The sequence below is a fragment of the Carlito syrichta genome, unplaced genomic scaffold (assembly GCF_000164805.1).
Source record: "Carlito syrichta isolate Samal-C Ts95f unplaced genomic scaffold, Tarsius_syrichta-2.0.1 Scaffold303360, whole genome shotgun sequence".
NCBI lineage: Eukaryota > Metazoa > Chordata > Mammalia > Primates > Tarsiidae > Carlito > Carlito syrichta.
This window is the reverse complement of record NW_007247456.1, coordinates 1,051,717-1,063,892: the sequence shown is the minus strand read 5'-3', so window position 1 is coordinate 1,063,892 and position 12,176 is coordinate 1,051,717. Positions and strand designations below refer to the sequence as shown.

Here is a 12,176-nt window from a genome sequence, read left to right as displayed (position 1 = left end):
ACATCTTTTAGAAAAGAAAAATCAAGGTTAATATTGTATTTTGGTGAGGACACCAAAGACCCATTTTCATTACATCTCCTCACTCTGTCTTCTAAAATACAGGCCTTTGGATCACCCTGCAAGTCTCAATATGACTGGAAAACCTATCAGGACTACAAGCTTCTCCATCCTCTATCAGAAAAAAAAAGATGTCCCAGTAGTGCCCCCCAAATTGCTAAGGTTCATTTTGATTTATCATGTAACTATTCATGAACCAATCCTTTGAGCAGGAAATGGTGTATTTTATTTGGCTTCATTCATTGTAGTATCATTCCTGGACTAGAAATGGAGTCAATCTCAATCTCATTGCTGAGAAGATAGAGAGATGTGGTTTACTCAAGGTGGGAATTAGAAAAGAGAACTGGGAGAAGATGAAAGGAAAGGAGAATGAAGAAGCAGAGCAAGAAGCAACAACTTAAGAAATCTTATCACTGCAATGGTAAATAAGTAATCCATAAACAGGCGTTTTAATAATTCAGATAAGAGAAAGAACCTGAGAGCCAAGGAGTTCCAGAAGACTTCACAAATGCTGTAGAACTCGATTGGAGGTCTTTATCATGAGAACATCATGCAAACTCATGTATAATTACAAATGAAAATGATGATGAGCAAGAGGGTGGTGAGAAGTCTAGTAAGATCGTTGCTTCCCATCCTTGTTTGGGGAGTGAGTAGATATAGATGAAAAAAGAGAGGAAGAAAGAGTGATGTCCTGGTTAAATCTGTAAATCTTGACTCTCAAAATGTGCATTTTATAGCCCAAAACATTGATGTGCAAGGATAGCAATTGTAGGGCAGTTTAATGTTTTCCTTCATAAAGTGTGTCATCTGACCTTAGGTAGTAATGGAATTGAAAATGAACCTTTAGATTCTGTATACAGAAAGATGGACCTAAGCAGTAATTAACTGAAAATGCATTATCTTTTGGAACTGCTTGAACTTTACCTTAAATGCCTGATTTTTTTTGAAATATTATCTATTTTAATAGTACATTTTGATATATTAATAATAATTTTATTGTCTTAACGTACCATATTCCAGGGATGTGTGAAACTAGTAGGGATGAGATAATTTCTTATGTGACCTAGAATATTTATCTGAGACCCTGACTATTTATGTTGACCTAGAGTATTTATCTAGGACCCTGACTACCTATGTGTCCTAGAATATTTATGTGAAACCCTGAGAGGCATATCTACTTTAATGACATAAACACTTACTTATATTAAAGTTGACCTCATTTATAAATTTTTGAGAAGATACTCAGGTCCCCAAATTTCAGCTTCAGGCCAATTTTTTACAGGGGTGGAAGACATAGTTACTACCCAGTCATAACTGAGGCAGATGCCATGACCTGTGCACTAAAGACTGTGACCAACAGATTTGCAGTTTCTTCAAGCTAAAAAGGTCCACAGCCTGAATTGTACTGAAAGCTGGCTATGATAGATTGAGCGAGAAAAGGAGTGCTTAAAATGTGAGGTCATTTATTTTATTTATATTTTTTGTTTGTTCATTCATTAAGTCATTTAATAAGGCCGACGCTATATTGAACATATGAAAAGAAAGATTACAAATAGTTCTTTGGAAATAATGCCCCTAATAAAGTCACAAAAACAAATCCCTATTGCATAGCCTAAATCCCTTTCTCCTCTAGCAATAATAGAGTAGTAATACCCATTAGTATTATATACAGAAGCACTGAGTTAAGATGGGCTGGAGCTGATCTGTTCTTAATTTGCCCAGCAAGTGACAATTTTCCTTTAACTCTTTTCTTTCCCCTAAGATACAGTGGGGAACACTGGATTGGAAATCAGATGACCTGATTTCATCTCTAACTCTAACCAACTGGGTACATCTTTGGCAAGTTACTTAATCTCTCTGATTCTCAGCCTCTTCATCTACAAAAGAGGAATATTAACACTTTTCAAGTTAACTTAGATTATGCTAGGGAAGTGTATACTGTATCATTATGCCTATAACTTATTCATTCCATCCAGAAAAAAATTCACTTAGACTCCTTATCCATGATGAAAAACTAAGAAGAAGAACAGTTTAGGTGAGAGAGAGAGAGAGAGAGAGAGAGAGAGAGAGAGAGAGAGAGAGAGAGAGAGAGTTGCTGACACCTCTCCCTTTTCCTGGTACTCTGTACAAACCTCTCTTATAGCATTTGGTTATTTTCAATAAATGTGTGCTGCCTTTTAGACTCAGTTCCCTGAAAGGAGAGACCTGTCTACTGGACACTGTAAATTCTCAGTTTCCAGTAAATCCTTGACAATGGGGCACATTTTAGGGAACAAAAAACAGAATACTTGGAATTAAAGCATTCTCGTTTACTAAAGAGTTAGAGGTGGTTACTGAAGTGTTTGCTTCCTAGTCTTGAGGATGTGCGTCATGACTTCTTTGAAGACTACCTCTTAGACATACTGCCATCTCTTTATTATAAAAATCTATCTGCTTTTTTAGGGCAACCCTTTTGTCTCCACTCCAGGACAGAATCATTCTTTGTTTCTTTGGTCTAACTCAGTGATTGCTTCCCTTAAGTTTCTTTTCTTTCTAATCAATGCCTTACCATTTCTTCCTAATTTTTTGTGACCAAAGTTATTTTGTACTAATTTTTCTCTTTCAGAAACAGACTAGTTGTTTAGTTGAACATAAGGAAGCTTCGGGGACAAAATTAGTACTCACATCAAACTAATGAAACACTCCCGTTACCTAGAATGGCAGACTTCTTGAGGTGCAGTGTAGTAGAACAATCAAAATAACCATGAGGTAGGAGATAGGGAGTCTAGGCTTTGTCCAAACTGTGCATCAACTTTATCTTGGGCATATAACCTCTCCAAGTCATCTTGCAGTAAAATAAGTGTGAGAACAACATAATTGCTGAGCCCTCTTTCGTATTGGTTATTTAGAATTAAAGGTATATTTTGTGTCACCATAAAACAGAATTGTCTACATATTTAGAATAGTTTGAATTTAAACCAAGAAAACTGGCCCTGCATTAGGATAAAAACCTAATCTGCAGGATTTTGAAATAAGCAAATATGAGAAAAACACTAGTGAATCTGATTTCCTATAGCTATGAGTCTCATGGTTGGTGAACAGTTAAGCAGCCCTGTTGGAGACTTTGTATGATGGCTAAAGAAAATTGGACTGATTGAAGCTTCTAAAATGATTGAGTCTGATAGCCACATGTTTCAGTGGTTATTAAAATCATAGCCATGTGCTGTATCTTTCTGTGTCACACTAGCATCACATAAAATAGCCAATAATGTCATTTTCCTATGCCAAAGCATTAAGGAAGAACGTTGTCAACTAGTAGATAGAAATTTGTTCCACTGGACACTGTAAATTCCTAGATTATTTATGCATCCTTTAAATGGACGCTGAAAAACTGTTAAACATAAGATACTGAATGGACCACACATATGAATCAGATATGTGTCTATTCAAAGAAGTTCACCTACAAGCACTCTCTTATGTATACTCACACAACTATAATGAATGTTACAAAGTAAGCACTGTGAAAGAGACACAGATTAAGTACTCAGAGAAGGCAGATACTGCAATTGAAGGCAAAAGACAAGAATTTTGTAGAGCAAAAAACATATAATATAGATCTCGAAGGCTGGTTTAGGTTTGGCTTATGGAAACAATAGAAAAACAAAGAAATAGTCACAGAAAGAGAGTCTAGAAGGCATAGCACATGTGAGAACAAAATTTACACTAGTTATAGCATTTAACATTTACCAACTGTTTATTATGTACTAAAAACATTAAATACAAGGTCTCAGTGAATCTTCCTAACTATAAAGGGTTGGTTCTACTGAATGGCAATTTTCAGATGGAAAAACTAAGGTCCAGGAATAATAAATACGTTGCTCAAGTTCTTTCATTAAAAGAAATAGCAGGCTGCTTAGAATTGCTGAAGAACTTGGTTGTGGCAGAGAAGAAAAATATCTAATTGGCTTATTGTGGCTAGATAATAAACAGGCTAGAAAGCTAGACTCTTTTAGTGAGTCAAACATAGGAGGAGATCAATGAAGTAAATAGAAAGTAAAGAGTAAGACTCTCTGTATACTGAAAATAAAACAAAATAGAACAAATCTGTACTCTCTATATGATATAAAATGGCCCCAACTCTGCACTTCTTAAGCTCCCTTGTCAATGTCAAAGCACAAAATTACAGTCACATCTGAAAGTCCATGTTATGGAATTACGAAAACTGAGGCCAAAAGGTGGTTAACTCTATTCACATACTTTATTCAATTTAAGTTTTAAATAAAAAATATGTGTACATATGAGCGTGTGACTATATAATTCTTGCCGATTATTTCTATACTACTATTGGGAACTGACAGCTAAAGATGATACTACAAACTTAAAATCCCTTGGCACTCATACACTGCTCTGGAAATAATTAAGTTGTGCTCTCTTCTGTGTTTTAATCATAACAATGTGACTCTATTATTCCTCTGAGTTGGTTGGTAACCAGATGTACATAAGGCATTTAGCTCAGACAGATCCCCTAAGTGGACACACATTAATTCCCCCCTAAAGGTCTTGTAAATAAAAGATACATCAGAACCTCAAAGGATGTTCTGTTTTCAGAGAGATTAGTAAAGTGGCTTGGATTTTTCCTCTTGTTTGATCAATTGTTCAGGAATTACCTTTCACTAAATAGACCACATGCTATTAAAAATGTGCATTATCTAACACTAACATTTTCTACAAAATAAAAAGTTCCTCTTAGATGCTTAGGTGCTGCTATAAGTAAGTTTATACCATGGGGATTTATATTAAGTCTACATTTTTATGTTTGGTTTTGATTCCAGCAGCTATGAAGAAATTGTGATGGTTAGCTAAAACTCATATCCCCCAAAAGATATCTAATTCAGATCTCTGTGAGTTAAATCAGCAATGCTTTTATTTCTCTCACGAGTGATCCCATTTCGTAGTATTATTATTTATAGAGATTTTAAGTATTTTGTGCTTTTATTTGACTCCTACTTTGATTAAATTAAAAGAACACTTGAGATGCCCCTGTCAGTTATTCTGTGATTGTGATTTTGCTTTTTTGTTTTATTTTTCATTATAAAGATGTGGGGTACAATTCAGAGTTAGGTATTCAAATGTTGATTATGCAGATACCCTTGCTGATGAGGTATGCCTCTCCCTCCCCTAGCAGTTTCCCTCAACTGCCAATCCCACACCCCCTCCCCCAACAGTTATGATTTTGAACTTTAATATCTCCAATACCACACTTAGTGAGGTAACCCAACACACATGTTTCTTGCAACCCATAGTATTCCCATGATAACATCTTATAATAAAAGTGATGTGTACCCCCAAGGAAAAATATCTTAGAAACTTTCTTTTAAAATAGAGATAGTCATTTAATCCTGCTCAGTTAGAGATGATTGTCAAGGAAGATGTAAAAACAATAGTTTTGACAATCATCTCTAACTGAACATTTCTCTAGATAAATATTTACAAACTAGAAACAAATTTAGAACTTTATTTTAGCTAGTTAAGCCTACTTCTTTCTTTAACTACTAAATTACTTTTACATTCATTTTTCATATGTTATGTATTTTACTTATCAGCCTGGTGTATAGTTGAAAATTTCAGTCTGCCAACCCATACATACTCATTTCAATAGTTCAACATATAATTTTAAGTAATCGATATAATAATTGATGTTTATGTCAGCTTCTTTCAATAAGTATTGTTGAATTAAAATTTGTATGCATAGTGTTATTTGAAATTATTTCCATTTGAAAATACCCAAAAGATAATCGTTACCATTTAAAACATAAACATTACTGCTACTGGAAATTTTAAATAGTTGTTGGTAGGCATTGGAGTGCATATCTCAAATAACTGAAACCACCATTCAAGTCTATTGTGTATTGTTGAACAGAAAGATTTACTCAATAAGAAACAAATTCATATTTTTCATAATTTCACCATAATTTTATTTTTTTATTTACAGTCTTCAATTTCTAATGCAGGGGTCTTGCAGAGGATTTGGGAAATTAGGGAAGAGAGATGGGGTTTGGAGGAGAGGGATAGAGGCCTGATATAGACAATAACAATTAAGAAAGCTAACAGGATGTGAATGTCTTCCAGAAGAAATTCTTGCAGCCAGCTTTGCGTTCTCGGGGTGCCATGGCTGGGTTTGAGTTAGCAGATCTCTGCAGCTCCAGCCTCATCTCATCCTGCTCAGCAGCCTGGGACAGATCTTCAGGTTCCAGGGCATCGTTCTCTGTCTGGTTGGGTTCAGACAGCAGCTCCGCCAAGAAGTACTTCGCCAGTTCCTGCATAGGGTAAAAGAGAGAGGAGGAAAAAGGAAGAGGGGAGGATAGGGAAGAAAAAAGGAAAAAGTCTAGTTAAAAAAAAAAAATTAAATCACGAACAAAATTCAGTTTTCACAGCTGTGCATTTTTTGTCACAATTAGAATCAATTAAGAATAGAAAAATAAGATAGTTGCTATAATCACCAGGTTCACAAAAAAGCCTTCAAAAGCTCAAATGTTCTGCATAGATGAAGTGTGTGCCTACAGTTTAACTCAATTTCTATGTTATTAGCTACAAAGTGGAGTTGTTCTTACCGTTTTTACTAATTGTGGGGGAACGAGACCTCTCACAATCACAAACGTATTGTGTTCGGTTTGTAGAGCGCCCTTTGCCCCACTGTATAGAAAGAGGGTACCGCTTAAGGAGGTGGAAGTTTCGGAAGTACGCGTTTCAGCACCTGGGTCAGCGCCATTCCAGGTCAGCACCGGGGATAGATGCCCTCATCCCTTCGGGCTCAAACTACTAAATACCCAGGTCTTGGAATTTTGTTGAATGCCAAGGAAGAACTCACCTGAACTGTGACCGACTGTGCTAATCAGAAGACACACACACACACACACACACACACACACACACACACACACACACAGAGAGAGAGAGAGAGAGAGAGAGAAGAGGGAATTCTAGACTTTGGAAGTATTTTAAAGAGCTTTGGAAGCTGAGGGAAAAGCGACAAACTCTTAATTTAAGAGGATTGAGCATCTCTTCAACCCAAACGAAGCGGACAGTATCAAGGCTAAGGGAAAATTAGAAAATTCGGGATAGGGAGCATACGACGTCGAGGGAGTCTCCTTACCTGCTTCCCCGCGGCAGCAGCCAGGGACTTCTGCAGAAACTGACGGAGTCTGGGGTCCGAGGGCGCGCCGGTGACACCACCCAGGGCCAGGACGATGGAGAGCGCAGCCAGCGCGCACTGGAGGCGGCAGGACAGCATCTCGGTGGCGCCGGGAAAGCCGAGCTAGAGAGCAGCAGGCAGCAGCGACGGCTCTGAACCTCGCCACTCCTAAAGCGGCTTGTGTGCTCTCAACCGTTTCCCCTCTTTTTAAACTCTATCTCTGACGTCAGGCTAGGAGGCGCCCCCAGATCTCACCAGCGCTTTTACGCACCATTAACCTCGCAAAATCAATCACAAAAGTGAGGGGAGGCGACAAGATCTAAAGTGGCTTACTTAAAAAAAAAAACTGCACACGGACAAGCACACCATACTATACAATCGTTTGTTTCCACTTAATACTGTGAACATACATATTCTACAATTTCACTCCCACTCATGCACACTCAATTACACACAGAGGCTCAAACACTTACCCCTTGAAGAGCAAATACACTGTCACACATATGTGCATACACACAAATGTACCCAGACAATTCCACTTATCCATCACACTGGAACATTTTAGGAGGGCCAAACAAAGACAAAAGTGTTTGTGTATGGCAAGTGGATATTCAGAATTATTCTTCTAAGAACAGCCTTGAGAATGGAACACAGACATGGGAAAGACTGAATCATTGTCTTGTTCTCCACTATCTCTGTAAAAAAAGTCTTATAAGTGGAGATGTAATAAAGCTAAAAATCAAAAAACAATAACTTCCCTTTTTCTCCATAATGAGGGAGAAGGTACACCCAGAGAAACATAGAGCTGGAAGACTATCTCAGGAGTTATTTAATAAACCTCAGAATTAGAATCACCAAAGCCTACAAATGGTCAGTAAATTGCTCCGACTCACATACTGCACAGTTTGAGCAAAGACCAGACCTCTACATTCCAAAGCCAGGGTTCTTTCCACTCAACTCTGAGTTTTCTAGCAGATTCCTGGCCAGTAGCAACAGTTTTAGATCATGAAATCCCAGTCTGGAAATGTCAAAGTCTAGGAACTCTCTGGACCTATGTGACCACTGTCGTGTGTCTATGTGTGGGGAAAGAGTCCACAAACTCTTGGTCAAATCCAGCCCTCCTTGCTTCCTTAAATATGAAGAAAGTTTAAGAAAAGCTGTCCTCAAATTCTGGTTGTATTCTGGTTAAATGTTTGCTGTTCAGGTCAGAGCTCTGGCAACTTTTTTCAAAATAGTCCTTATCAAGGAAGGGCTAGCTAATTTCCTGGCATGGACCAAATGATCCCTGCAGGCTTTTAAAGGACTGAACTTCAATGAAACCAATATTAGCTAAAATGATATGCTGCATCTCCAGAAGCCAAGTAAAGCTTGTATTATATATAAAAATATTATCAATACCCAAACCACAGTGTTGAGTGGTGGGAGGGGCTGGGAGGTATCCTCAATGACTTGAACACTGCCACCATTTCTTTCTGTGTCTGTAAACCAAGGTAAAGAAGGAATGGACAGCATGAAGTGTGCAAGCTTCCAAGACTTGGCAAATCCTAACAAAGCTAAGCACAAAGTGGGGCATAAAGGAGTTAGTTATGGGTGCTGTAATAGTCTAAGACAGTCGTGAATCTGAGGCTGAGACCCCAATCCTAGAAAATACTTGTTATCTTCTTCTATACATCTTGCAACGACCCCACCCCTGACTGGGGACTCAGAGTTTAGCTATACCAGTGCAACTCTTCCAAGGCAACTTCAAGTGATCTCATGTCTCTTCTGGGCAGGGACTTGGTCTTGGCAGTCCCTTCCAGTAGGAAAAGAGAGCTTTTGTAAAACAGGAGCCAGGCAAAGAACAAATAGTAGCTCCCATCTTGTTCTGTGCTGTGAGATCTCTTCTGCCTCCCTCCCCAGAATCCTGCTCCTCTTCTGTCACCTGCCTTCCCTTCCTTCTACACCTCTCCTCTCTCCTCATTTTCCATTTCCCTGACCTTTCTCTGAATTCCTCTCAGAATTATCCTCATTCAATCTTCCTTTGTCTTCTCTCTCTACTCCCTATCCCTCTTTGTTTTTCTTCCCCCTTCTCTATCGTTTTCTGACTTCTGTCTAGTTCAACTTGGCTCCGTCCCTGCCTTCTCTGTACTTCTCCCTCCCTTCTTACCCTGCCCAGCCATATCTACCCCAGGTTTGGCTTCTAGGCATCTTTTTCTCTGTCTTGTTCCACAGCCCCCTTCTTAGTTCCCCCTTCTCCTTCTTCTCACCAGCAATCTCTGAATCTCTAGTTGTTTAAGTTGTGCCTGCTTGTGAATAGTGAAGTCTGAGTTTGCTTCCCCCATAGCATACCCCTGCTGAAGAGTTGAGGCTGTAGCTAAGATGATTTCTGGGATTTTTTAGTGGTATTATTTTATAATTCCAGGATTGTTATGAGTCTAAGAATGACTTATAAGAGGAGCTAGGACAAAAAAGATACAAACCTTCCCTTAAACCCCCAGGTTTAGCATCAAGTTTGTCTTAGTATAAAAGCACTTCCAACATCCCCAACCTTAGCCTGCCACAGTCAATCCCAGGACCCCTCTCTCAAGTCCCCAAGGCTGGGAAGGAAAGGAGGTTTGTGATTATGATTGTACCGGGAACCCTATCTTCCAGAAAAACTGGGGTCACAAGGAATCACTGCCTCCATTCTTTTCCAGCCTTCTGTGGTTCACAAAGCACTTTCTCATTCAGCACTTCAAGGCATGCTACTCCCACTTCACAGAGGAGGAAACAGAGGTACTGGGAGCACAAGCACATTACAGGAGGGCATACAGGCAGGAAGTCGCATGAGCAAGGGGAGAATGTTACTCCACTTCTGAATGCTTCACCCTCCCCTAACTCAGAGATTCCTGAGATACCTGGCTGAGCCCTCTACAGCCCAGATACAAGTGCCTGTAGAAGATATGCACACCTCTTTTATGCACATCCCTTCTGGCCAGGATATGCTCTCCCATTTCCCTGTGGAATGTACCTTTTGTGGTGACTACTTGCCAATATGAGGAGTAGAAACTTGCTTCAATAAAAAAAGTGCAATCTGTGAAGAGACATACACTTGATGCTGAGCAATGCAGAGAAGGAAAAAGTGTCTGTTTTGAGTTAAGACCTGGGTTCTAGTCTGGTTCTGCACAACCAGCTGTGAGTCATCCTTTCTGGACCTTGGTTTGCAAAATGAAAGCTTGGCAAGTCATTTTTGTGGGTTCTCTCAGCCTTGATAATTAACAAGTTTGAGTTTGAAGAAATAAAATGGCAAACTCGGTTATATTGTGATGTTACAATGCTATTACCTTCTTAAAATGTATACTAGCAAAGAACCTGGGTTTTATGTAATATGAGGGAGGAGACTGGGTGCAGAGGACATTTCCCAGGTCTATTAAAAAATGTGTTCCTAGCCGGGCTCGGTGGCTCAGCCTGTAATCCCCTGCCTTTGGGAGGCTGAGGTGAGTGAATTGCCTGAGCCCGCGGGTTCGAGACCCGCCTGGGCAGCGAGACCTCATCTCTACAATAAATCAAAAAATCAGCCGGGCATGGTAGCGCGTGCCTGTAATTCTGGCTACTTGGAAGGCTGAGGTGGAAGGATCGCTGGAGCCCAGCAGGTCGAGGCTGCAGTGACCGGGAGCGGCCACTGCACTCTAGTCTGGGCGACAGAGTGAGACTCCAACTCAAAAAAAAAAAAAGTGTTCTTGAGTTGTGCTTCTGCTACAGACCTGCCTTTCCCACTTTGGACCTCAGTTTCTCCATCTGCAAGATGGATTCACTCTACATCTTTCTACAGATAGCTACTGAGAAGCTGCAATATTTAAGATGCCAGTGACATAGCAATGAACTAGATCAATAAAATCCTAGTGAAGAAGACAAACAATAAACACATTAACTAATATATTTTCAAATGTATAAGTGTTAAAGTAAGGTATAGAGCATGATGGTAGCAGGGAAGACCCTTTTGGGGAGGAACTCTTTAAGCAGAGATCTGAGCGTAGTGAGAGAACAAGCCAAGCAAGTATGTAAATAAAGATATTTCCCTCTTGGGTAGTAGAAGATCAGTGCAAAGGACTGAGGCATATGTATGCTTGGTATATTCTAATAGCAGCAACAGGGTAAGAAGACTCAAACAGAGTGGGTAAAGCAGAGAGACCAAGAAGATGAGGTCAGCAAGATAAATAGGGGCCAGATCATGGAGATCCTGAAGGCCAAGGTAGGGAAACCATTGGAGGAATTTGAGCAGGAGACTTTTCTAACAGTGATTTTTTTTTAAAGTAACACCTTCTGCTCAGTAGAGAATTAACTGTAGGAGGGCGAAAGTAAAGCAAAGAGATAATTTAGCAGTCTAAGAACCATTTAAGAAAGAAGAGCCAACAAAAAAGAACACATAATCCCTTTTAATTGCCCTGTGGCCAAGCAACTGGCTTGCATAAAGTCACTTCAACCTTCTCTAAATAAGCTTTCTGTTCCCAACCCTCAGAGCCCATCTTATCTCCCAAGTTCCAAAGGCTGGAAGAGGAGAGATGTTTTGTTGTTGTTACTGGATGTTCTATTCTTTAGACCTAGTTCAAGTGAGATGAGGTGGTATTTTGGGATGAGGTGGTAGCTATGAAGGAGGTGAGGACTGGTTAAACTTGAAGTTTATTTTGAAGGAGAGTAGACAGGACCTGCTGATGGCTTGTTTAAATATCAAGTTAAGGAATAAGAAGAACTATCATTTAGACTTTCTCTAAAATGCTTCCAAGTTTCACAAGTTCTTGAGAGTACAGGAAGTGGATTTATGTCAAAAAGTTCTGGCATTTTGAAAATGGAAAACTCTTGTATTTTCCAGAAAGAAGCAAGTGAGGAATAAAGTCAGTGGAGAGGAAAGCAACATGAAATAGTGGAAAGAGCTACGGGTTGGACATCGGGGACCCTATACTTATCTGTTCAGATTCTTTTCTGCTTAAAA

The 12,176-nt window shown here is 39.3% G+C and overlaps 1 protein-coding gene across 1 annotated transcript; it reads right to left on the bottom strand.

Moving 5' to 3' along the window:
• Window positions 1-5,984: 5,984 nt before the first annotated feature.
• SST (somatostatin) lies at window positions 5,985-7,436 on the bottom strand. The gene is made up of 2 exons (XM_008058482.2): window positions 7,190-7,436; window positions 5,985-6,353 (listed from the first exon to the last, which is right to left on the bottom strand). The coding sequence occupies exons 1-2, from the start codon at window positions 7,325-7,327 to the stop codon at window positions 6,141-6,143; spliced, it is 351 nt and encodes a 116-aa protein (XP_008056673.1). The 5' UTR covers window positions 7,328-7,436; the 3' UTR covers window positions 5,985-6,140.
• Between the last annotated feature and the right edge of the window lie 4,740 nt (window positions 7,437-12,176).

Excerpts from the sequence above, each read along its gene's own strand:
- SST (XM_008058482.2), bottom strand. The coding sequence starts at position 7,327 with ATGCTGTCCTGCCGCCTCCAGTGCGCGCTGGCTGCGCTCTCCATCGTC. Across the intron at positions 6,354-7,189 it reads CTGCTGCCGCGGGGAAGCAG|GAACTGGCGAAGTACTTCTT; the intron begins GTAAGGAGACTC and ends TACCCTATGCAG.